Here is a 24,124-nt window from a genome sequence, read left to right on the forward strand (position 1 = left end):
GAGTAACCTAAATAGGAAATCTGGAATACTTGCTCCAATAATGATTTCAAATCTCAGCTGCTTTGAAGCTGGAAGGGTGCCAGCCAATTTAGACAGACTATCCAATGCATTGTAAGCAAATTAGTCTTTTCTTTAAAAGAGCTTCAAGAAACATTCAATTTAGTTAATTACAGTATTCTGCTTCGTAAGCTAAGAACGAATGGGTTCAGATACATGGTAGCATTGTGGTTTTGCTCCAATTTAAGCAACAAAAATCAATTAGTTGGAATTGAAGTAGTAAATCTTTCACTTGATCCATCTTTCTCCATAAAAGCCTCTGGACTTTAATGTATCCTTTGGTGGCTTTATCTGTTATCTTTTGGTTCATTTGCATACCAGGATGAGCACAGTTTTGTTTCAGCTGCTCTGTTTAGGCTCTCCAGCAGCACAACAGGCAGCCGCTGCAGAGATGCTGCTTTGGGATTTACTCCAAGTTCCTCATTTCCTGGAAAACAAAGCTCAGTGTTTCACCTAACAAAGAGCACTTATATTTTATTTTGATAGGAAAGATAATGAGTGGTAGTGAGACAATGTATGTAGTTAGCCACAGTAGAGGACAAAAAGTTGGTTTATTTTTGGCCCAGCAGTAATTGGCCATATACTCAATAATCAGAGCATAAAGCTAACAGCAACTGCTGCATTAGCTTTCAGAATATGTACAAAAAGAAAAGCCAATAACTTCATCTTACTTATGCTCTAAAACATATATTTAGATCAACAAAAGGCAGACTTATCTACCCTTTCGTACATGTCCTTGATAAAATCTACGCTGCTCTTCCAAGCTATTAAATTTAACATGACCTTCCTGAGGTCTTTTGCAAGATTTCTTCAGAGAAAGTAACTTCCCATATTGTTCAGTACCTCTTTAATACCCATTTTTTGAATTATCAGTAACATCTAGCCAAAGTAACAGTCTGTGATAATACCACCATGAGCTTAATAGACAGTATATCAGCCTCTTTGTTTAAATATATCCTTCACATTTTTCATTTCTTTTTCTGGCTTGATGTTAAGTTGCAGACCACCTTCGCATCACATTTATGACAAACAGAAGCAACTGACGAACACAAATTAAGGCCAAACATAAAGGAAGATTTTGTTGTAATTAAAGCAATTAGCTAGTATTCAGGTTTTTATGGGTTACTTTCATTAACAGAAGAAACCAATAATAAGATGACATACTCTTTGAGGTAACAGGATTTCAAAGGACACCCAAAAGTCCTGGCTTCAGAACCCAGCCAGATCTCTACAGATGGCTGTTTCACCCATCAGAGATCCAAAGTCTCTCCCCAAACAGCAACAAGTTCCACTGCTTTCACTCCAGCCTACCTTGCACAGATCCCAAAGGCTGTGCTTTTCAGTGTCTCTCTTTCACCTGATCAGCTATTTGACTACTTCCCACTGCGAACTTCTAGATGCTCCACTTTCTAAAAGCAACTTAGGATTTTTCTGTGTTTGAACTTTGGGCAGTAGCTTCTAGTTTATCCTATCCCACTGTAGAGCACTACCAAAATGCATCATGAATTAAAGGCAACTTGAATCTCTAGCAATTTAAATGCTCTATCACCCCAGCCCAGCAACGATTGTTGCAGTTTGTGTTGAACTGCAAAGTCAAAGCTTCTCTTCCTGAACTGTCTTGCTAGTGTACCCTCACAAAGGCACTAAACATTCCAAACATCACAGATTTATTAATGGAAATTTTGATCTTACCTCCTGCATATATTCAAAATTTATTATGCATACACTAAATAACTACATCTCCCCGAGTGGAGCGATTGTTACATATGAAGTGGTGAATGCTGGCACACCAATTTTCAAACAGAAGAGGTCACAGATACTTGAGCACAGCTTCCAATAAAAATGGTTCTTTAACAAAGATGCAGTATTTATTTATTGGCTAAAATGACTTTTTTCACTAAACCAGTGTGCACTCTTTTGACAAATTACATTTAAATTTAACTTACATCTGTTCTGAGCATCTCTGTTTCTTAACACGAAGACCTAATCAAGGAATTCATTTCCCTCTTCTTACTACCCACCCAAATATATCTCTCAGTAAATAAAAGAGAATCCCCATTTACAGAAGGGCTGTTTATAACTAAGACAAACTTGAGAGACTACATTAAGTACAGCATCATTACAGGGCATCATCCTCTCTGCAGAAAAGAACATTTTCAGACCTCAAAAATCTAAGTACTCCTGATGCTACCGTAAGAAAACAAAACAAAACATATGTTTTACTCCTCCACACCAAAAAGCCAGTAACTAATATTGGACACGGCTGTCTCTACTGAAATGAAGTATACCCAAACTTGTACTGACAGACTGTTCTCAGTACAGAGCTTTTCAGCGAAGCCTCCCTTTATCAGTAAGAGATAACTTAAGAACTTTGACCACAGTGAATCAAAATATACTAGATAAATATCATGGATACAGACATGCTCTTATAGCAGTGTATACATACTTAAGGCTTTTCTATAAAGACTCTAAAAATGTTTGTCTTGTGTTAAAAGACATTTGAAAATAATCCAGTAAGTAACCTGATACACTAACATCCCCTTTTACATAGTTTCATAGCAACAGAAGAATAAGAGACATTCACTTTGAACATGGGCATCTGCTGCAATAAACATAAAATGGGCTTTCTCCTCCACCAGTACCAGGCAACTGCCTTCCTACCATGGTACAGTGATCCCCAAACTGCCCTAAAATGTAATTCAAGATTTCCCAAGCACAAAGAATTTCAGCCTGGCACAGAGCTGGCACCACTTTCTTTGTATTGCTCCAAAGCTGCTCCACAGCTGAGGCCATAAGCAGAACAGAGGCAATGTAACCATGACTTACTGCCACCTTTGCTTTGCTTTCCCCTACTACAGAGTGAAAGCATCCTGCACCCCCCAACACATTCAGTGCTGAGCTGGCGTGAAGCCAGTTTTCCTCCCAACGGTTCTTCACTGCAAATTAATTCCCTGACCTGCAGTGCACAGCATTTTCAATCCACTGTGTCCACAGTCTTAGATAACAGGCAGTTTCTCCGAATGACCTATTTGATCCATATAAGCAAGTGGAAACACAAGAAAAAGCTTGTTAACACAGGAAGCTACAATTTAAAACTACAGTAGTACGCACTATCACAATCCTTTTTTCAAAGAAAAAATATCTTACAGTATTAATCACTCCCTACATAAGATCAAATATGAATCCAAAACGCAGAAAGGAAATAAAATTCTTGTTAGTTGATAGAGTTGTACTGATGGTCCAACTTATGCTCAAGCATTTTATATTTTCTAGCCATCATTCTAATAATTCTATAGTGAAAAATAATACAAGTGACCAAAAGTTTCCCAACAATGACGAACAAAAGCTGTTAAACAGACAAGATTTTAAAACACACAATTATTTTATTTACTAATTAGAACATTTATTGCTGCACATTTGTTTTCCACCTAGTTATATCATTCCACCGATTGCATAACATTTCTTTACAATCTGCATTTGTAGCCTGAGTCCAGCAGAAGAAGAATCAACTTTTCTGATACTTAAAGGCTATTTAGCATATTTAGCACAATTGTACTCAAGTTTATGTTCTACATTCACAGTGCTTTGAAGTACAGTAAAAACATATGAAAGGGTTGACAAGCCCACACGCTTTCAAAAGAAATGTTAAAAGCTTTCATTCAAGTTGCATACCCAAAGAGCAAACAGGTACCTGACAGTAACTGTTTGAAGTCAGGCAGCACAGAGAAGACATCTGTTGGAGCAACGCAACTCACACAAGTAATCATTGCTAGGAGTAATGAAATTACAAATGTTGTAATCAATTATAAAACAACTGAACTGGAGATGAAACTGTATAGGAAAAAAAATTACAAGCTCTATTATCACAGATAAATAATACTGCAGAAATGTGAATTGTCTGGAATTTAAAGTTAATCTTGACATCATCACTTAAAAAATGCTTTTCAGTCTCACTTTCTTTTCTAAACTGGCACTGTCCCCACTTAAATTAAATTGGAAAAGATTGTATAAAAGAGACAATAATTTTCTTTGAACAAGGCTTGGCTCGCTCTCCCATCACCCAACTCCTCAGTCCTTCTGGCACAAATTTCTGGCTTTCCTACATCTGCATCCAGACTCTTAAATATACACCTTATGAGAATTTCTCTAGAGCCCACCAGCTCTGCTATATTTTAGAAAAAGCCTCACAAACAGGTATAATCCAGAAAACTAGCATGATTCGCTCCTCCCTACAGATCAATGAGTAATGCCCAAGCGTTCCAATATAACTGAATGGGCTGGAGAGGATCTGCTTTTGGTTCCTACTTCTTTCCTCCACTGTTAAAAAATATTTTTGTCTACTACAGTATCTAAACTTCAGGAACATGAAGGCTTCTTTCAGTCAACTTCTTCCCTCAACCTCAGTAATTAGCCTGCTGTCTCCTTCATTGACCATCACTAACATAACTAATATAATTTCTCAAGGGTTGCAAATTAAGCAGGCTAGAGAGACTTGGCCATTACTTCAGCTAAAAGTACTCCTGGCTCAATCCCTACTGTTTAACCTTTATATCAATTAACAAAATAACATCAGGAATACATTCTTGCAAACTTCTAACCAATCATTAGGTTTCAGAATCCAGCCGGGAGTTTCTTACAGTGTTAGCCTAACTTGTCTCCTTTAATGAGATCTATTTCTGCCTAATTCTACATGAAAATGTTCTTCCATGGACAGATGCAATCAAACATGAAAACGCCGCACCTCTGAACTGCCTCATTGTTCACAGTGATTATGGTACATACTCCCAGTTTGCTCTTGTCAAGAATGTTAATGAACACAATTAGTATTTCTTAGATAACTCACTGCCAATCCACTATGACACCAGCATTGTCCTATGAGTTATTTAACAGCTCTTTACAGATACCTTCTTCGTCAAGGGATGCTCATTAATGCTGACTTTCTTTTTAAAAATTGCTTTCACATCAGCATGGATACAATTCAGATAAAGCACAGAACAAAAGGGTGCATTTTTTTTTCCTAGAGATTCCTTATTCTCATACCACTTAAACTTATCAGGTAATAGGAGACACCTTCAGATAAGTTTCTTTTCTACCTGAAATAGAAAGCCACTTTTCATCAAAGACAGGCAAACATTGTAAGGCCATTTTGCAGTGTAAGCATTAGGCAGCAAGGCCAACTTGAGAAGTCAGCCCCTTATCTCACCTACTTTGCAGCTTTTGTTCCCATCTCCAGGCTGTCTCGCCAGCACTCTCTGCTTACTTTTACGGAGGGCATATGTGGATAGTTTCAGTGCAGTGATCCACAGTAAAGCAGGTCATTTCGCTGTTAAAAGTTCACAGAATGACTCTGCAAATATGTGCATTGGTACAGCTGAAGATGTGGTTTCCTAGAGGTCTAAAGCTGACCACAGCTTATTTAAACTGGCTATGGATAAGGATCTACACACCCACCGTTCTTTCTCTACTTCTGTCTGCAGACACTCCTCCAGTTGCACGTCAATACTTTCCGTGCCATTGTGCATCCACACACACAGTGGATCAACATGCCTATTTGGCTGAAAGTGTGACCCCACCAAAGCCTCCTCTAGAACCAGGGTTCCAGGTGATCCCACCCACTCCATGGCTGTTCACTCACTGCTGGAACATGAGACAGGTTCCTGGAGCACACTGACTGGTGCAGGAAGGAAGGAAGGACAGAGAAGGCTACCTCTTTTGATGGCAGCACAGTCTCTAATCAGTTTAAGCTAATGCGAAGATGTGCTTTGAGGTGGTGCCATGCTGAAGTGCGGGGACAGGAACAAAAAAAGTGTAAATTTGAAATAGAAAACCTTTAAATTGACACTGCCAATGAACCATGGAATTATGCCTAAGGAAATGTGTGATAACACAGAAATACATGTTTATGTAGATTTTTTTTATAAAATCAAAGTTTATTTATCTTGTTTACCCATACTCAACCACATATCCAAGCAATAAAGCTAAGAGATTTACTGAAACTAAAATGTTTATAACATTTCTACCAAGTGCCCAAGGGCTTGCTTGAATCAAAGACTGGACATACCACATGCACAGCTGCTAAAGTTATCATAGGACTCTGACCAAAACCACTCAAATTTACATTAATATTTTTTTCTGAAATCACTCTATGCATTTCTATTAATACAGTTATAAAACCTAGCAGTGTTAAGCCATGGCACTGGTAGATTTAAAAGCCTTTACCTGCTAGGAGAGAAAGAACACACTTTGCATTAAAAAACAATGGAAAATCTGATTTCACGGAATACAGAGTTATCAAGAGAGTGACAGTAAAGTTCTGCAGCTGTAGACAAAAGACAAAGAAAGGCCAATGTGGTAGTATACCACCAATAAAATGTTATATCCAACAATAGTTCAACTCAAAACTGCAGAGCCCAAATCTTTGGAGACCTCTATTCTAACACAGAGTTCAGGCCTAGGATCCTTTCTACTACCTGTATATTTTAAATGAGTGATTTAAGGATGTCCTAAAAATTTACATAAAGATAACACTGCTTTTCTTGTTGAGGAATGCCCTCAAAATTTTATTTTCTCAATTATAAAATGAGGTACTTTTAGACTCTTATTTGCATTGCAGAATAAGCCAGACAACCACAAATATGTTAATTAGACATACAGAAAGAACTTTTCACATTCCAGCTACAGGGTTAAATTATTTTCCATTCAAATTTGCAAAATCCCTATGGAGAACAATAGTACAAACAATAAACAGGGGTGACACTGAGGCCAGAGGTTTGTAGGAATGTGTGAAAATGGAAAATATTTTTTAATCCCAGTTATCACACAAGTCAAATGTAGACATGACTCTGCAAGTCTGCTAGAATTCACCCTTGTTTGAGACTACATCAGACTTAACAAAAAAAAAAAAGGGAATAAAAAGAAAAAACGTGAAAAAATGAAAAAAACCCTTCTTACAGTATCAGAACAATTTTAAAGCAAAAATTACAAGAGCTTACGTCAATAAGACAGTTTATCTCAGTGCCTCAGTTGCTCAAATCAATTCAACAAGCTTTGCAGCCTAAAGATGATCACTTACTCTTCTACATGAACTACTACGCTGTTTTATTATGAGCAGTGTAAGTGGAACAACAACAACTTTAGCAGTAGTTGCAGCTACCCTGGGGCAACTGAGAAATCAAAGAATACAAATATCTGTTGCTTGGTATGTGCTTAAGTAATCTTCATGCACAGAAACCTTGAGAACTGAAAATGTATTCTCAGGGCAAAACCAAGAATTTATATTGTGTACATCATATGGTAGTATCAAGAGGACTACATTTTTTAAATTAAATTCTGGGCTTTTTTCTGAACTATGGAACAAGGAGCAGTATCAGCATATAAAAGAAGTTAGCTTTATTTGCTCTGCAGTGGGAAGAACCACGTACTTGCGGTAATACTGCTGTTGTTCATCTCAATGCTACTTTTAAGAGTGTTGAAAAAATAGCACTACTTTGTAAAAACTGGAAATCCAGCAGGAAAGAGTAGATGGTATAAGCAAAAAGGTAAGCAACCTTAAACAACACAGCATACTTTTTGCATAATTCATTTCACACAAGTATTTATTTCCCAAAGCTTTTAAAATGGAAAGTTTTTATGTGTGCAATTAGTGCAAAGGCATGTAGTAGCAAAGCCTACCATATGATATCTGCTCTCCAACATCAAACTTTTCGTTATCACAAGCTGGTTTCCTATCAACCATTTCAAACTTCTTTGAAGCAATACTAACTTGCTAATACACGTAATTCTTTCAAAAATGAGTAACTTTTTAAACTTCTGTCTAAAAGTCTGTATTTTTTAATAAGTTGGACTTATGAGTGAACTATATAAGCTGCTCCTTCTCTCTGCCTAATTATAAAGTTACAATGACTGAACAAGCTACCCTAATGGGTAACAGTTTATTTTCTTCCCATCACCTTGAACTCCAGCCATTCAATTAGTACTCTATTGTTAAATTATACACTAACAGTAACAATAGGGCAGTCTGAAATTCATCTATTCTCCCAAACTCCAAAATATTTTGCAATCCCTCCTTTGAATTTGTAGAATTCCTTGTTGCACCCAATTCATAATATACACAGATGTAGATATACATGTAGATAAACATCTAAAGGCTTCCTTTTGTTTAACGAAAACTTACTTATGACAACCTCACACATGAAAAAACAAGGTTGCACAGTATTCCACAAAATATTCTTCATAATAATCCATTATTCCTATTTGAAATATATATATACACAGTGTTACAGTATTGGTGTTATATATCTTGAAAATAGATGAAATAGTTAACGATTTATGAATTATTTCATATAGAAAAAGCCAGCCTTTATTTTAACTTTTAAGTATGTTAAGGTCACAATGGAAATTAAATTCCACTGCTAAGAACTGTCTTTAAAGAAACAATGTGCCTTCTTGTCTGTCTTATCATACTTCCCCAGCATTAAAGGAAAATTAAATGAAAGAAAGGGGTTCTTATATGATTAAGCGAAAAAGCTTCTAACAGAGGAAACCAGACTTAATCCCCAGGTACAGAAATATCACCAAATACATAATTTGCATGTATTGTTAGTCTTGCTAACATGGTGCTACCACATGCATACGGAGGAAAGAAGGCAAATTGCAGCATATTTAAGTCATGAGACTACATAAACAATTGAGTGGCTGATACTAGAATATTCTTCTTTGCAACAGTAAAAAAAAAAAAAAAACACTAAAATAAAAAGGAGAAATATAGCAGAGCTGACAGCAATCCTCTGATGGCACTGTTGAAGAATGTGGAAGAACTATAAAGCCCCTGATAGTCAGACATGTCACATTACATTAATTCCTACAGAACTGGATCTGGTATAGTCTCATACTTCACAAATGCTGAGAAAAGTCAGTTTTAAAATGACCTGGCTCCACTGTCCTCATTTAGCCTTCAAACGCTCTGGGAATTACACCAGCATGTCTCAGGTCCACTATGTCAATATTCAATCAAGATGCCAACATGTCAATTTTTCTTAATATAAAAATTATGATCTAGGGCAGATAATCATGCACTAAGAAATGAAACATCATCTTATCCTTTTAAATAGAATGTTAGAAAACTTCATAAGCTCAGAAATTAAAAGCCTTCTATTCTATAGGCAGGTTCTCTTTCACAAAGAAGGAAATACCATGTTTTTTTAATTTGAACAAAACTTGTGACATCTGGACCAAAAAAAAAATACTATTCTAATTGAAACACAGATAAAATATTAATATTCCTCTCCTGTTATCGCCTCATGTTTTAAACGGATGACTACCTCATCTTCCACCAAAGAGTGTTTTTCCATAGGAGTTTGCATGCAATGAATGTGGTCATTGTGAGCAGATGGTGCAGTATAACCTCACATCACAGTCCCTTCAATAACAACCTGTGGCTTCCTCAGCACGCATTATTTAATATAATATAATCACATCCCTTTTTTCACTGATAAAAAATTAATTTTATTTTGTATACAAAGATAAGTTCGCTTTTCATTATTTAGCAACTTGTCAATCTAGCTTCAGTTTCACCCTTGTGCATTACTGATTGCCACCTGTGTTGTCATTCCGTGCCACTCCAACTTTTATTTATTTATATATATATACACACACACATATATATATTTTAAAAAAAATCAAAAGTCACACTTTGAAGATCCTTTCCATTTCCCGCTACTAGAGATATCCATGCATACTCTATGACAGAGTTCACTGCAGCTCAGTCATGATTCTCCTCCACTTGGGAAATTTTACTAGGCATTTTGCAAACCCTGCAACAACTTCAGCATTGTGTGTAGTGGTGGTGGTGGTGTGGTTTTGGGTTTTTGTTTGTTTGTTTTTTAATTAAAGAAAAAAGCAAGGTAGAAATCTGCCCATGTATGTGGTGCAAGCTGAGATAAAAGGCAAGTGGACTGGTTTCCCTGTGTTGGGCTGAAATTGGTAACCACCTCCTAAAGTGACCCATTATCAAATATCATTACTTCTTCAACAAGACACTGAAGAGTATCAGATTAAGAGCTTCCCCCACTTTTAGACTTGTCTTATCCATTCATCTCCAGCTTCAGAAAGCAAATAATGTTTTCAAATACTGTTTTTAAGCTATTAAAATATGTAAAAAGCATATTTCAAAGATGAAGATTTTTTTTTTCTTTTTTAATTAAAATTTTGATTTTGATTCAACAAGGCCGTGCAAGGTCCTGCACAATGGGTCAGGGAAATCCCCAATATCAGTACAGGCTGGGTGATGAATGGATTGAGAGCAGCCCTGAGGAGGACTTGGGGGTATTGGTAGATGAAAAACTGACTATGATTTGGCAATGTGCACTCGCAGCCCAGAAAGCCAACCGCATCCTGGGCTGCATCAAAAGCAGCATGGCCAGCAGGTCGAGGGAGGTCGTGAGACCCCACCTGGAGTACTGCGTTCAGCTCTGGAGCTCCCAAAGTAAGAAAGACCTGGACCTGCTCGAGCGGATCCAGGAGGACCATGAAGATGATCAGGGGGCTCCCAGCCCTATGAGGAAAGGCTGAGAGAGTTGGGGTTGTTCAGCCTGGAGAAGAGAAGGCTCTGGGGAGACCTTCCGGTACTTAAAGGGGGTCTACAGGAAAGTTGGGGAGGGACTCTTTAACAAGGAGTGTAGTGGTAAGACGAGGGGTAATGGCTTTAAACTGAAAGAGGGTAGATTTAGATTATATATTAGAAAGAAATTATTTACTGGGAAGGCAGTGAGACACTGGAACAAGTTGCCCAGAGAAGCTGTGGATGCCGCCTCCCTGGAAGTGTTCAAGGCCAGGTTGGATGGGGCTTTGAGCAACCTGGTCTAGTGGAAGGTGTCCCTGCCCATGGCAGGGGGGTTGGAACTAGATGATCTTTAAGGCCCCTTCCAACCCAAACCATTCTAGGATTCTCTGATTTTTGCATGCCACTCTGTGACAAAGGAGATTCCCCAGATGGGCTCCCGGCAGCATTTTACCTTTTACTCGTTGTTTCCCACAGCCCATTTTTACCCTCTTTCCACAGTCTACAGTAAGCTGTTTCAGCCTGTAAGTTCAAACCACTCTAACACATATGCCTTTACAATAAGGGCAAAGCTTTGTTTTCATTGACACTTGAATCTCAACGCATTTCATAGTGATGCTTTCAGCTGTTAAATTGAGCTAGAAGAAATATGGAGATAAATCTGGTTGAAACACAGCATTTTTGATAACATTCGGCACATATTTTATATTGCTAGCGAAATTGAGACAGACAAGTGATAACACCACAACACTGAAATATACTTCAGCTTTGTCTAAGGGCTCTGATTCCTCAGCAACATTAACTTATACTGTCATAGATAATGAGGTTCAGATTCTCACCCACTATACAGAGGAGTGACCTATGCATGAAGCAGCCCACTAAAGGCTACATTTTAAAGCCTAACGTTACAGCAAACTGAAACTGCTGATAGCCGTCTTGAAAAAGCTCGACTGCCAACTGCAGTAATTTAAGTGGTGCTTCCCAAGCAGGCAAGTAGCAGGAAAAGAGTGAAGAGTCAGTATAACATGCTACCAGTCAACGCAGCATCAATCAGTCCTACCAGTGAGCCAGAAATAGTCGTGTTTCACAAATACTATAAATTACCCATTTTACTATTCTGTAGTACAGTGCAAGGGGTAACACAGCTGGGCAAGTCTACGGTTTGCTTCAGGTCAGTGCCCTGACGGGGCGAATTCTTCCTGGTGTACTTTAGCAGATCAAATTACACATTGCTGAGACACAATCTGCAGTTCAAGGAATAATTCTGATAAAACCATGCTGAGGAACTGACTCATACACTATTCTGAGACCTCGCTACTGTACACAGAGAAATAATTCTCAGCATACTGAAACAGCAAGCAAGTACTATGATCCTGAAAACATTTTCACAATGTAATTATACACAGGCTCAGCGTCAAGTACTAACAAGATCTCTGGGTTAGAAACAAAGGGTTTTTTTTTTTTACCTTTTAAACAAAACCAGTGAAGTTCTGTAATAGGTAACAATAAACCTTATTCCATTTAAACAGGTCAGAAATTGTTTTAAACCAGTTTATCAGCTCAAGTAACAAGATACTAATCAATGTGAAAATAGCAAAGATCAAGGCAAATTAATTAAAGAATGATCGCAAATGCACGAGTGATTGAGAAGTGTACACAAAGTACCATTAGTTCTTATGAAATTCAATACCATGTGATGTTGGGAGCAGCATAGAAAAGGACACCTTACTATATACCACTAATATAAAAATACTTTAATGAATTATTTGTGTTGCAGGGGAAAAAAAAAACTCAAATGAACCAGCACTGCATATTACTCAAGATTCACTGATGCAAACTTTTTTTTTTCCCTTAAGAAAAACAAGTACTTTCCTTCTATTACTGTCAATCAATTTCAACAAACCAAAGAATGACATCCTACCTACCCCATTTAAGAAAAACCTACATAGCATTTCATCATGCATCTCTGCATGCTTACCTTACTGTTAATTTTAACAGAAACCAGTAGTGAAGTGTTTTATTCTGTTGGATAGGTATTAACCACACAATAAATGTAAGGTACTGTATGAATAGATATGTTATGTTCTCATAATATTCTACCACTGACATGGAAACACCAAAGCAAAATGAGGGACATCATTTTTATAATAGGCTACCATAACTGGAAAAAAGTGTTGTATCACATTAATGTGAAAATGAAAAGTGAAGCTTTGAAAACCATTACCTTGATTTTTACTCATAGATATATACTACTCAGCATTATGCTATACAGTTAACTCACAGCATTTGAAATTCAAGTTGCAAGATCTTCAGAAGTTTTGAAAAGTTAATTTATTGTAAAAAGTGTGATTTTTATCGTCAAATACTACTAAGGCAAAACAGTGTAAGACAACATTCAGAGTTAAAGTTCTTTAGTAAGGAAGTGTCAACAGTCTTGAAGACTGAAGTTCTCTGCACATCCATGGGAACACCAAAATGCACCATACCCTCAACTTGCCTTGACTAATACTGCCAGTTTTGTTAAGATAGAAAAAATTAAGTATGTCCACTATAAAGCATTACATCCTTTAGTTAGAGTCCTTATGTTTTGTCTGAATCTGTTCACACACTATAGTAAACTTGGAGCTCTTTAACAATAGTACCAAAAGTTGAAAATATAGAAAAAAAATATAAAACTTAACTCTTCAGATATGGTTAAGATCCAACAGAATATAACCTCTCTCTAAAAAGAATCACAGTTTGTAAGACTTTTTGGTTTTTCAGAAGAATCACACTAATTTAAAGACATTTATCTAGTTAATAAAACAAAATAAAATTTCAAAACATCATCTGTTAATCAAGCAGACACTAACAGTAAATCATCTGTAAATAAACAGCCCAAGAACAATGAATTAATTTCAAAACCAGATAAAAAAGCAGAAGGACAAGGGATTTTAGAAATCTTTGTCCCTACAAAACACTAAAACCCAATAGAAAGACTATGCCTCTGTAAACTTCATGGAGGTAAAAAATGGGAATAATCTGGAAAACGTAATACATGGAAAAACAAGGACAAAAAAGGGAAAAAAATCATGCAAAGACTGGGAGTCCGGTTAACTATGTTCTGTGGTCACAAGTCCCTTTTCAAAAGCACTGCTTGAAGAGTCAGAATGAGCACATATCTAAAAGAAAGGTCTCAGAATTGTGTGATAGTTGTTGCAGATATCACAAAGATATTGCACAATGTAGCTGCTATCCTACTTACACATGCACAACCTTCCATTACAACCATTTTGACTCCAGGGCTGGCTGTTGGATCTTCACCTTCCTCAAACTCCACCATACCTTAGGCTAAAACCTATTTTTCCACTTACCATGCAATATTTGATTAGCAAATACCTACATTCTGAATCCCTACTAAAACATTGCTCCTTCTCTTGTTTGGCATTTACACAACAAATTCTTAGAAGGAAAAACCAAAACCATTGCTTTTACACAAAGTACTACAAAATAATATGTCCTAATTAGCAAAGCCATTTTTGACATGACATTTGATGATTATCTGACCTATTCTGCAGAACTTTGAAAATTAGAAATTACAAAAATAGCTACATGAAAAAAAAACATCTCCATCTTTTCTTTCAGCTCTAGCAACAGATTGTTTCACTAACAGCAATCTGTTTGACAAATGAAAAGAAGAAACTACCAGGCATCAGAAGGTGTTAAGAGTCACAAGGTGGTGAGTCACTATATAACAAGCCAAGCTAACTGACCAAGGAGCTATCGGAGTCTGCATTTCTTGCATTCCTACAGGTGAAACATTCAGAGAAGCTACTTTTTTTAACAGAACAGCTCCTTGGGTCTACCTATACTACAAGAAACAGATTGGAAAGCCTGTGCACCTGCAGAGAAACAGGGAATAAATTGTCATCTCCAGGGATAAAACAGCAAACAAGGAGATTATCTTGCACCGTGATATAGTTCATCCACCCTTATTATCAGAAAACCTTGCCTAAAACAAAAAGTCTGGAAAGAATTGCCTAGAAAAGTTTGTGGAATGTTCTTATAAACCTCCCGTAATGGACAAGTCAGACAAATATTTTTGAAGAGTGATTTAGGTACACCTAGGATCCATCACACAGAAGACTAAAGTCAGTGACCTTTCAAGATAACTCTCATCCCTATTTTTTTTTTCCCCCTCCAAGTGACTGAATTTTGACTGTTACTAAACTTAGTTTCCAGTTTGGTAAACCCTTAAACTCCACATTTTTCTTTAGGGACAGTACAGTAGGAAACTGAAGATACTCAAAGTAGACAGAAGTATTAACATTGTTTCTGACATAACAATACATTTACTCTTTCTCTGTAAGCACTCTTAAAAAAAAAACTGCACTGTTAAAATTTCATTTTCTTGCAAGCAAGCACATACCTGACTTTTCTTTTCAACAGACTCAGCTAACTTACTGTGAACATTTGCTACAATGATCAGGGCACTGCTCTTCAAACTCATCTTAACTTGATTAGTGATGAAATCTTTCCACATAATGAAGTTCGGTAGATTTTATTAGTAGTAACAGCAAGAAATTCTAGCAAGGGGTGAATCAAAACACATCCTTTCCACTTAACTGCCATTTTTTACTTGGTGGAGATGTAAATGAATCTTTATTACTACGGTCTTTCCACTTAAAATTCTCCTGAGTTGACAGTAAGAGCTTACTTTACATACAGAAATCCTCCTACCACCTCTGGCATGGTGTATTCTGGACTTGAACCTACTTCAATTTAAAGTATTTTTCTCGGGTGTGATTGGGAGAAGAAAGATCAAAGCATTCATGCAAGTACGAAGTGCACCACAGAAGTAGTTTCTACTTCAAGTTTTTCAGTAAAGAAAATTCAAATTTTTAGGTGTAGAATGGCATACACCATGACAGGGAAAGTTTTATTTTCTCAATTGTTTTTCAATATCTGAACTGTTTTTCTTCATAAATCAAATCACAAAACCATCTAAGTTAGAGACCTAAACTTAGCTGAATTTGTCTTTGCAGTCTCTGGTTCTTTTCCCTTCAAGTCTCACTCAAAGTACAGCCACAGTTTCAGCAAATATTCTCAGGAATCTTTTTTTAGGTGAACTATATTATACAATAGGAACTTAAAGACAGACGCATACTTTTGAAATAATTTACAGATAAAAACACTCTTTTGCTTGGTTCCTCAGTAGTTCCTCTCATCTTCAAGATGAAGCAGATAATATTCTTTCCAAAAAATCAGCACAGCTACCAGCTGTCTTCACATAGTTCATTTGCTAATGAAAAGCTATCAGATTCATGAGGTATGTAAGCTGAGCAGCTACAAAAGACAGGGCTACTTTATACTGCCTGAAATTTTGAAATATTTCTCATGTTCTAGTAAGCTCTGTATGCTTATTTTATACAAAGGAAAAAGTTTTTAATATATGTTCTTATTTAAGGAAAAGCATCAACACTCTTAAATGAGATGTAGATTTAATTTTCAGATAGTGTTTTCAAAAATATACCCTTTAAACTAAGGAAAGGCATATATCTACCAAGGATTCATTATAAAGGGATTTGACAATAAAAACTAATACAATAAATAATAATGTAATACATTTAATGTACACAGAAATGTCAATGAAATCAGGAAGGTGACATTTTGATTACCTGACAAGAGCGAAACTGGTTGACTAGCAGCGTACATCTCTGTGGGTCTTTTCTTCCATCCAAACTGTCCAATTCAGCTGCTACTTGATTTAGTTCCTCATCAGCATAGTAGAACTGAGCAAGGAGCTGTGGGTCTGTTCTCTGTATCGAAGACAGAGACATACACAATATTACATTATTTTTGCAAATAAAAACTCACTTCAGCTAATTATATTTAATGCGATTTTTTTTACATATAAGCCAGATAAGTAGTGTGGCAGCATGGAAAAGAATGATCTTGAGATATTTAAGCACACTTACAATTTTTTTTCTACCTGGAAGAAAAAAAGTCTCTCACATAACAAACTTGGGGCATTACTCAACTACTGTCATCTCCAAAACCATCCTGGCATTCTCACTACTTGTGGCATAATTATCTGGTGGAGCAAACAAGTGAATCACAAGTTTTGTTTATTAAACAAAAGTACACTTCAGTTCTAGTCAAAACAAGACAAAGTTGCTTTCCAAGTTAAAACACCCCCCCCCCCCCCCCCAGTTTATCAAGCAATGTAATAATACACCAAGCACCATGGTAACCCCTGCAACATGATGCACAGTGCTATCTGGTCAGAATCCTCACTTTGAGGATCACAAGAATCAAGACACTTAAGGGAAAGGTACTGCATCTACCAGGTACATTACCACGGCCAAATGGATGTAAAGACTTCAAAAGCAAATAATATGACTAAACGAGGCATTACAGGGAGAAAACTACGACGCAAGTATTCCAAGTGGCAAAGAACACTTTGGAATTATCACAATGGATTTTTGGCCACATTAAAACAAAACAGCAATTATAATGGAAAGAATATAAAAATAAAGGAATGCATCATCAGAAATATTGAAAAATATTAATAATAAAAGTTTACCCCATAAAAGGGATTTTTTAAAAAAATATTAACAACTGAAAATTGATCCCTATGAAAGGTTTCATCAAATTATTGGAAAAATAACAGAGATCAGTGTGCGTGGAGGGAGGAGATAAGAATTTTGACTCTTAAAAGACAGTGGAGATAAAAGTGGGAGGAGGGAGGGAATAGCTTTTTGTAGGTGCCACCAACTTGTTGAAAGATTCATAACCTCAGATAAGCACAACCTCATATTATTCTGAAGTAGTCCTCAGTAAAACACACACAAGATTTGCGGGAGATGTATAAAAAAAATAAAATAGCTCTTAATCACACTGTAAGAAACATTAAATCTATACTAACTGTAGACTGGGAATTAGAATTAGTTTTCACTAGATGAAAGAAAAAACGCCTGATACTACAGAAAACAAAAAGCTGCAAAGTATCTGAAATTGATTCTTAATGCACTGAAGAATGAAACAACACAAAAATACTTTTAGAAGGACCAGGTTATGTATAGAACCAGTAAAAATAAAGACCAAGTTACATGGAAGCAATTCACAGACTCAAACATGGGAAAAAAAAATTAACATAGGGAAGAACTTCCAGGTAAAGAAAACCATTGGCTAAAAAGAAAACATTGCTTTTTATAAACTAAAAAAATAGCAAGAGCATAGAAATTATCAACAAGCAACACATTTTAAATGACAACTAATGAAGATGTACAAGATAAGTATGTCAGAGCAAAACACGTACCAACAGAAAAAACGTGTAATACAGTGAAGAAATTAGTCAACAGCAAAACAGAAGATAACATCACTTTAAAAGACAATATCACCAAATGCAACAAATGGCAAAGGACAAAAACACTGAGGGTATAATGAGGAAGTATATGTTGTGAACCATAACATTTTCTATCTGAAACACAAAACATTTCCACTATTGTAAACAGATAAAATACCAAAGTTCTTAAAGGATGGGCATATGGATGCAGTAGAATCAGAAATGCTGCCGTTAGCAAACCACAGGTTTAAAGCACTAATCGAGGTGATAAATGTGTATTGGAGAGCTCAGGCTCATGCTTCACATACACCCAGTCCTGCAGTACCCGTCCAGAAGACACTAACTGTCTGCAATCACAGAGAAAGATCAGTAGCAAACCTCTGCCAACAACAACAGAGGTTCAGAAGTGGTAAGAGCACAATAAATGCTGTCACAAATACTTGGGAAAAAAAAAAACAAACCAACAAAAAAACCCAGTTCTTTTTGCTTCACACTTAAAAAAAATTTCAACAGAAGGTACCACAACATATTGTTAAATTCCCTATTTTAGTCTTCACAAGATACATATCCTGCAGAAGAATCATTTCAGGCCTTCATCGTAAAACAGCATTAAAACCTGCACAGCTGTTTAGTCCCTGAAAAGGAACAACAGAGTATTAACACCTTTTGAAGAGAACAGTATACATCCTCCACACTTGACAGGATCAAGGAGTTAACTACTGCAAGTATTTTATTGCCATAAGACTTAAGGAAAAAGATTTAGTCTTATAAGTGATGCCAAATATGCCCTCAGTGTTACATGCTGAATTGGTTCGCAGTCAGCAATTTAATGAGACAACAACAATCCTCCCTAAAAATAAAGGCATCAACTCCTGTTCCTACATGCCTTATGTGTGCCTGAATATAGTGACTTTAAGGCTACCTTTAACATTGCTGTGAGCTGTCACACTGCCCAGCAGCTTCCTACATCACTACTTCACACCCACCACCCCAATTCTGAGGCAAGTCAGAAATGAAACATCTTTTCAGGCAGTTGAAATGTAGTAATCAAAGCGTTGGCAGTTTTTTTCTTCTTTAAGCAGCCACTTTCTACAAAAGAGAGGGCCTTTCCAATCAGAAGTTTCGTCCTCTTAATCCTTTCAATGTTGTCTTTTATTAAGCAGTTTCAGTACCCTAAGTGTAAGCTGTCAAAAATTTACAGTCTTGAATAATGTCTTCACTATAGCCTTGATATAAAGGTGCCCAGGGAAAAGGATAAAGCTTACAATATATGGTCAGGGAAACAAACAAAATTCAAAATGAATGATAATAAGAGGGAGGCCCTATAATTGAACTACTAAATTTAATTTTGTTTAGTTCTAAATTCCTGTATTTATAAAGTAAAGCTTATTAAAGCACTTTTTTCAGCATTTCCCCTACCCAATTATTTTTATTATTTCCAATTTTTACATTTTCCTTCAGCATTTATCTACATCTATTAAAACTTTCTAGACAAAGCTGTGAAACAAAGATGCGGGGAGTTTACGTGTGTAATTGTGGCAAAGCATGACTGCTGATTTATAAGCATCTAAATTGCAGTGCAGAGGCAAAACAAGGCAATTTATTAAGACCGGTCTCAAGCAAAACAAGCAAGGCCGAGATACTTAGCTCCCACGTGGCTGATCTTTTAAATTGGAGGGACAAAAGTTTTAATTGAGTTCTCTCTACTGTGTTATGTTTCGTGTGGATTAGTAGCATGATCTTTGATTAATGGTGTCAATCATATGTGGTCCCTGGCACGCCAAAGCTGCATGAAACTTTAAATCTCTTAGCAGGGGGGCATTTAAAGGAAATAACCATGACTTTCTAAATTCAATTTGGTCCAACTGGTAGCAGAAAATCAGAGATAGCACCATGCTCAATGCCAGTTTTTACTTTGAGTTTATGCAAAATATGTTTCAAATAATTCCATCCAAATTACTTATTATTCTTCAGCAGAATTAGTAATTCCCACCCTCAGGTGCTCAAATTAATAGAAAGACTTTATTTGAAAGCACCTGACAGGGAACCTACCCCTTATACTGGTAGTTTGTTTCAGGAATTAATCTCATTTACCATCAAATCAATGCATCTCATCTCTTGTTTTGATTTGCTAGACTTCAACTTCTAGATACTGCTTATTTTGCCTTTTTCCACTACAGCATCAAGTACTTATGTTACTTGTTTTTGCCTACTTCTGTACCCACAAACTGCAGTAGTCCCTTTAACCATATCACAACTGTAGATTGCACACACGGTTTTGGGATTTGGGGGGGAATTTTTGTTTGGTTGAGTTTTTTGGGTGGGTGTGGGAGTGTGTGAAAGTTTTCTGTGTGTGGTGTTATTGTTGTTGTTTTAAATCTGTTATCCCAACAGCCTCCTGAGTGTAAGCTATGCAGGTAGGAGTCTCATTCTATAAGTACACCCTGCATTCCTTCTGTCTAACATTTCTTTATATTCCACATCTAACATTCCAAAGTATTCAGCCCACCAAACAGTCCAGCTATATTGACAGCACATAATTTACCATACCACTGGAGTACATTCTCCACAGATTTGAAATCATCACTTCATATGTGGGTCATAACTTATTATCCCAATTTGTATGATATACTCCAGTCAGTAAAGACAGGATTCAGCACACCATCGGTTACTTTTTTTTTTAACATTTAGCCATGTCATGTAATACTGCATCATTAATCTTTGTTTATGAAAGATCACTCACTGAACACTGAATATTTATTTTAATGATTTTTACTTTTTATTAGGTACCACTCTCATTAGGTCAGAGATCAAAACCAGAAGACGACTGCCTGCCATCCACAAGGATGGCAGTGTAAAACAGTGCATATGAAAAAGCTGTATTAACTATTGAACTGGTTACACTTGGGTTTTTGCCCATGAAGTCCTACCAATGAACAGTGACTAGGATTAGCTTAGTTCAGTTTGTTGCATAATGAATTCTGATTTGATTTTTCAAACGGGATTTATATGGACTGTAACAGAAAGTTAAAAGGAAAACATCTTAAAGACACCTGTTAGCTACAGGTTATTAGATAAGTAACAGGTCTATAAGATTACCTATTGCATGTTATCAGATGAAAAGATGCTATTCTCACATCTTGTAAACAAGCTGGTCTATCAAAACCAGAAGCTGTCACTAAAAAAAAAAAGCGTCAACTAACTGGGAAATGAAAAGAGGCTTCTCAACACAGGACAGAAGTAAACAGCTAGACTGAAAACTGATATTACAATGAGAAGCCAGGGTGCTGACAGATCAATCTCAAACCATACAGTAATTCTGGAATTTAAGAATTGTCTTGAAAATCAAATTGCCAGAAATAAGGGTTTTTCTTGGGGAGGATTTCCTCCTTTTGAAACAAAATTGCAAGTATCTTTTGCATGACTTTTAACAACAGCTTTCAAGTATGAATACTGCTTCTTTTTTGAATAACACAAAATACGCAACATCTTATAAACATAACTGACAGCAGCCCATAATTTGAACACTTAAGGTAATGTTTCCCCCAGGTTTCCATGATCCTTTGTAGGGAAGGAAAGATATTGTTCAGGCCTTTTCTTCTACTGACATCACAACAGGAACAGAGCCCTCCCCACCACTGCAAAGAGACAGAAGATATCATCCCAAATGAGCCAATGAATAGACTGAAGCAAGGGAACCATGCAGATGAGCAAGATCCCAGCTAGTGATATAAGTATATTCTGATGCCTGTCAGTCATCCTCTGGAAAATAATCATTTTTTAATTGCTGATCTAAAGGCTACAGAACAACAGCTAAACCCCAACCCTGCTTAAAATAAAATCCATGGACCTGAGATAGAAGGCTCCAGGTCTCCCTTGTCCACTGGCACTTTTCCAGCACTAAGCATTTATGCCTCTCCCACACACTCAGAAACCCTGACTTGATCCCTATGGGAAGAAACTATACAGAAAAGCATTAATTATATGCATTTTGCTGATGGTAAATCCAGATTGCTTTTTGGCAAGGGAACAAAGTAAACCTACATCCATCAGGGTAACTTTTCAAGTAGTATTTGGTAATGGTAAAAGGTGCATTTTACACAAGTACTTGTATTTTATTACACATTGCAGCAACTGCATTCACAATCATGGGACAATATTGGATGATAGTCCATGTGCAATATTTTCAGTTGCTGTAGGTGCCACAGGACACTACCCTTCCTCAGCCAGCATCAACTGCCTGCTCAACAATTTCTATTCTGCTCCAACTCTAACAGTGGAAGTGAAAAGTTTTCAAGAAAGGCCATGGCAATCACATCAGTGGAACTGTCTTTCATCTATGTAGCTTCCTTATTCCCCCTTTGATAAGGGAAAGGGTGGTATAAATGTCTCTATTACTGAGGGCCCAGTCGTTTTCAGTCTAAATCTGTCGTCTACTATATTTTCAGGAAAAGGAAAGAAGCACATGGTCACATGCCCAGATAAAGAGGATCAACCTCAAACTTTCCATTCCCTGAAATAAATGCTGCCATTATCAGACAATGTCAAATACGAACAATTACTGCACAGCACAGAAGTCAGAAAAGGGACTTCACAAGTGAAAGAACATTCCCTTTGAGATGGGAATTTGGAAAGGCTATAGGTTAAGAACTTGATTCTACTCCGCAGTGTACAAAAAAACGCTGTCTAACATTTTGGAAAACAACTCATTGTATGAGTTGACAACATGTTCTGTGCACAAGGCAGAATTAGGTCCTAAGCATTTTAAATATAGCCAGTGATGAAGCAACGTATTATTTTTAAAGCTTATAACTGATGTTGCATATAACTAGTTTTAAGCTAAACTTAACTAAAACTTAAGTAACATTATCAGAAGGAAAAAGTGTTTTGTTCAGAAGTAATAGGATTTAGGCACAAAGTCCCAAGTTTATTCATTGCCAGTGTGAAAAATAATGGACTTAGAGTGACAGAAACTTATCCAATTGAAAACTGACTACACCAGTCACATTTGCACTAGTAGGCTTAACTGGCAGATGAAAAATTCCAAAGGTTTAAGGGATTTCTTCAGAAGAGGATACCAGCAGGATGACTTGTTACATCACCTCACATGTAAGCAAATGTACTCACATCTTTCCTTTAGAGAGGTCCTCTGAATTTTTTGTTGATTTCCAAACACTAATAAATGACAATAAGAAACCATCATTTGGTAACAGGCAGGTGAGCCAAAATTTCTGATAAATTCAAATGTCATAATTATTAGTGGCAAAAATATTTCTTCATATTAAATAAAAGAGGAACTCTGCTACTCCCAAGTACACAGTTGTTTTGGGAGCTTTTTTGTTTGGTTTTGGTTTTTTTGTTTAGGTTTTTTTTTTCCCTTTTAAACTGAGTACCTGAAGTGCTATCCACTAATGAAAAAAAGGGTAAAAACTCCCTCAACATTCATATTTTGTAGAATGTAATGAAGTCTTAAACTGGTGTTGCACATGCATAAAAAGGACTCCAAGATGAATATGACTATTAGCAATTGGTCATGAGGATATGTAAAAAAACAAGCACTGTGAGAAAAGCTACAGCCTGGTTAAAGCTTTGCCAGCTGCTCTGTGTTTATCTACAGAATATCATTACACAAGCGAGAAAGACAGGTGAACAGCTTGTTAACACAATAATATGCTAGCAGCACCTTAAACAAAAAAAAAAAAAAAATCAGTGAGATAATGATTTATTGGACAACAAAAATCAGGCGGATGAATTTTTGCAATACTAGCACACTCTCCCCAAACACATTTAAGTGTTTCGTTTTCCCTACAGAATGGTATAATACCAGCCCCCCAAAAAGGAAAATCTGACAGTGGTTACAGTGAACTAGAGTAGCAAATATTTGAGACTGCCATGCAGTCAGTTTTCACTCATGATGGATTAAGTCACCATACAGAGTTTCTATTTTTGAGTGTTCATAATACTAATCTAGAAAAGCATGTGCTCAAATCCATATTTTCTGGGGGAATTACATAAGCATATGCTGAACACATATTACTTAATCTTTTGGACATGTACTCTACTGAATAGGAGTGCCCTGCAGCTGAACCACAGCTTTGATTTCTAGGAAAGAAGATAGATTTCAGGAAGAGAAAGCGGTTTTGCTGTGGGGAAGTCAACATGTTAAGCAGGTGTGAGAAGTG

General features: G+C 36.6%; 1 protein-coding gene across 5 annotated transcripts in view; it reads right to left on the reverse strand.

Annotated features, from left to right (window-relative positions):
- Positions 1-24,124, reverse strand: part of ZFYVE28 (zinc finger FYVE-type containing 28) — a 165,045-nt gene that overhangs the window by 65,088 nt on the left and 75,833 nt on the right. For all 5 annotated transcript variants that reach the window (XM_030023720.2, XM_030023715.2, XM_030023706.2 and 2 more), the window contains exon 2: positions 16,273-16,413. In XM_030023720.2, the coding sequence (XP_029879580.1) occupies positions 16,273-16,413 (141 nt within the window). The remainder of the gene's footprint in view (positions 1-16,272; positions 16,414-24,124) is intronic.

This window comes from Aquila chrysaetos, chromosome 1, assembly GCF_900496995.4.
Source record: "Aquila chrysaetos chrysaetos chromosome 1, bAquChr1.4, whole genome shotgun sequence".
Lineage (NCBI taxonomy): Eukaryota > Metazoa > Chordata > Aves > Accipitriformes > Accipitridae > Aquila > Aquila chrysaetos.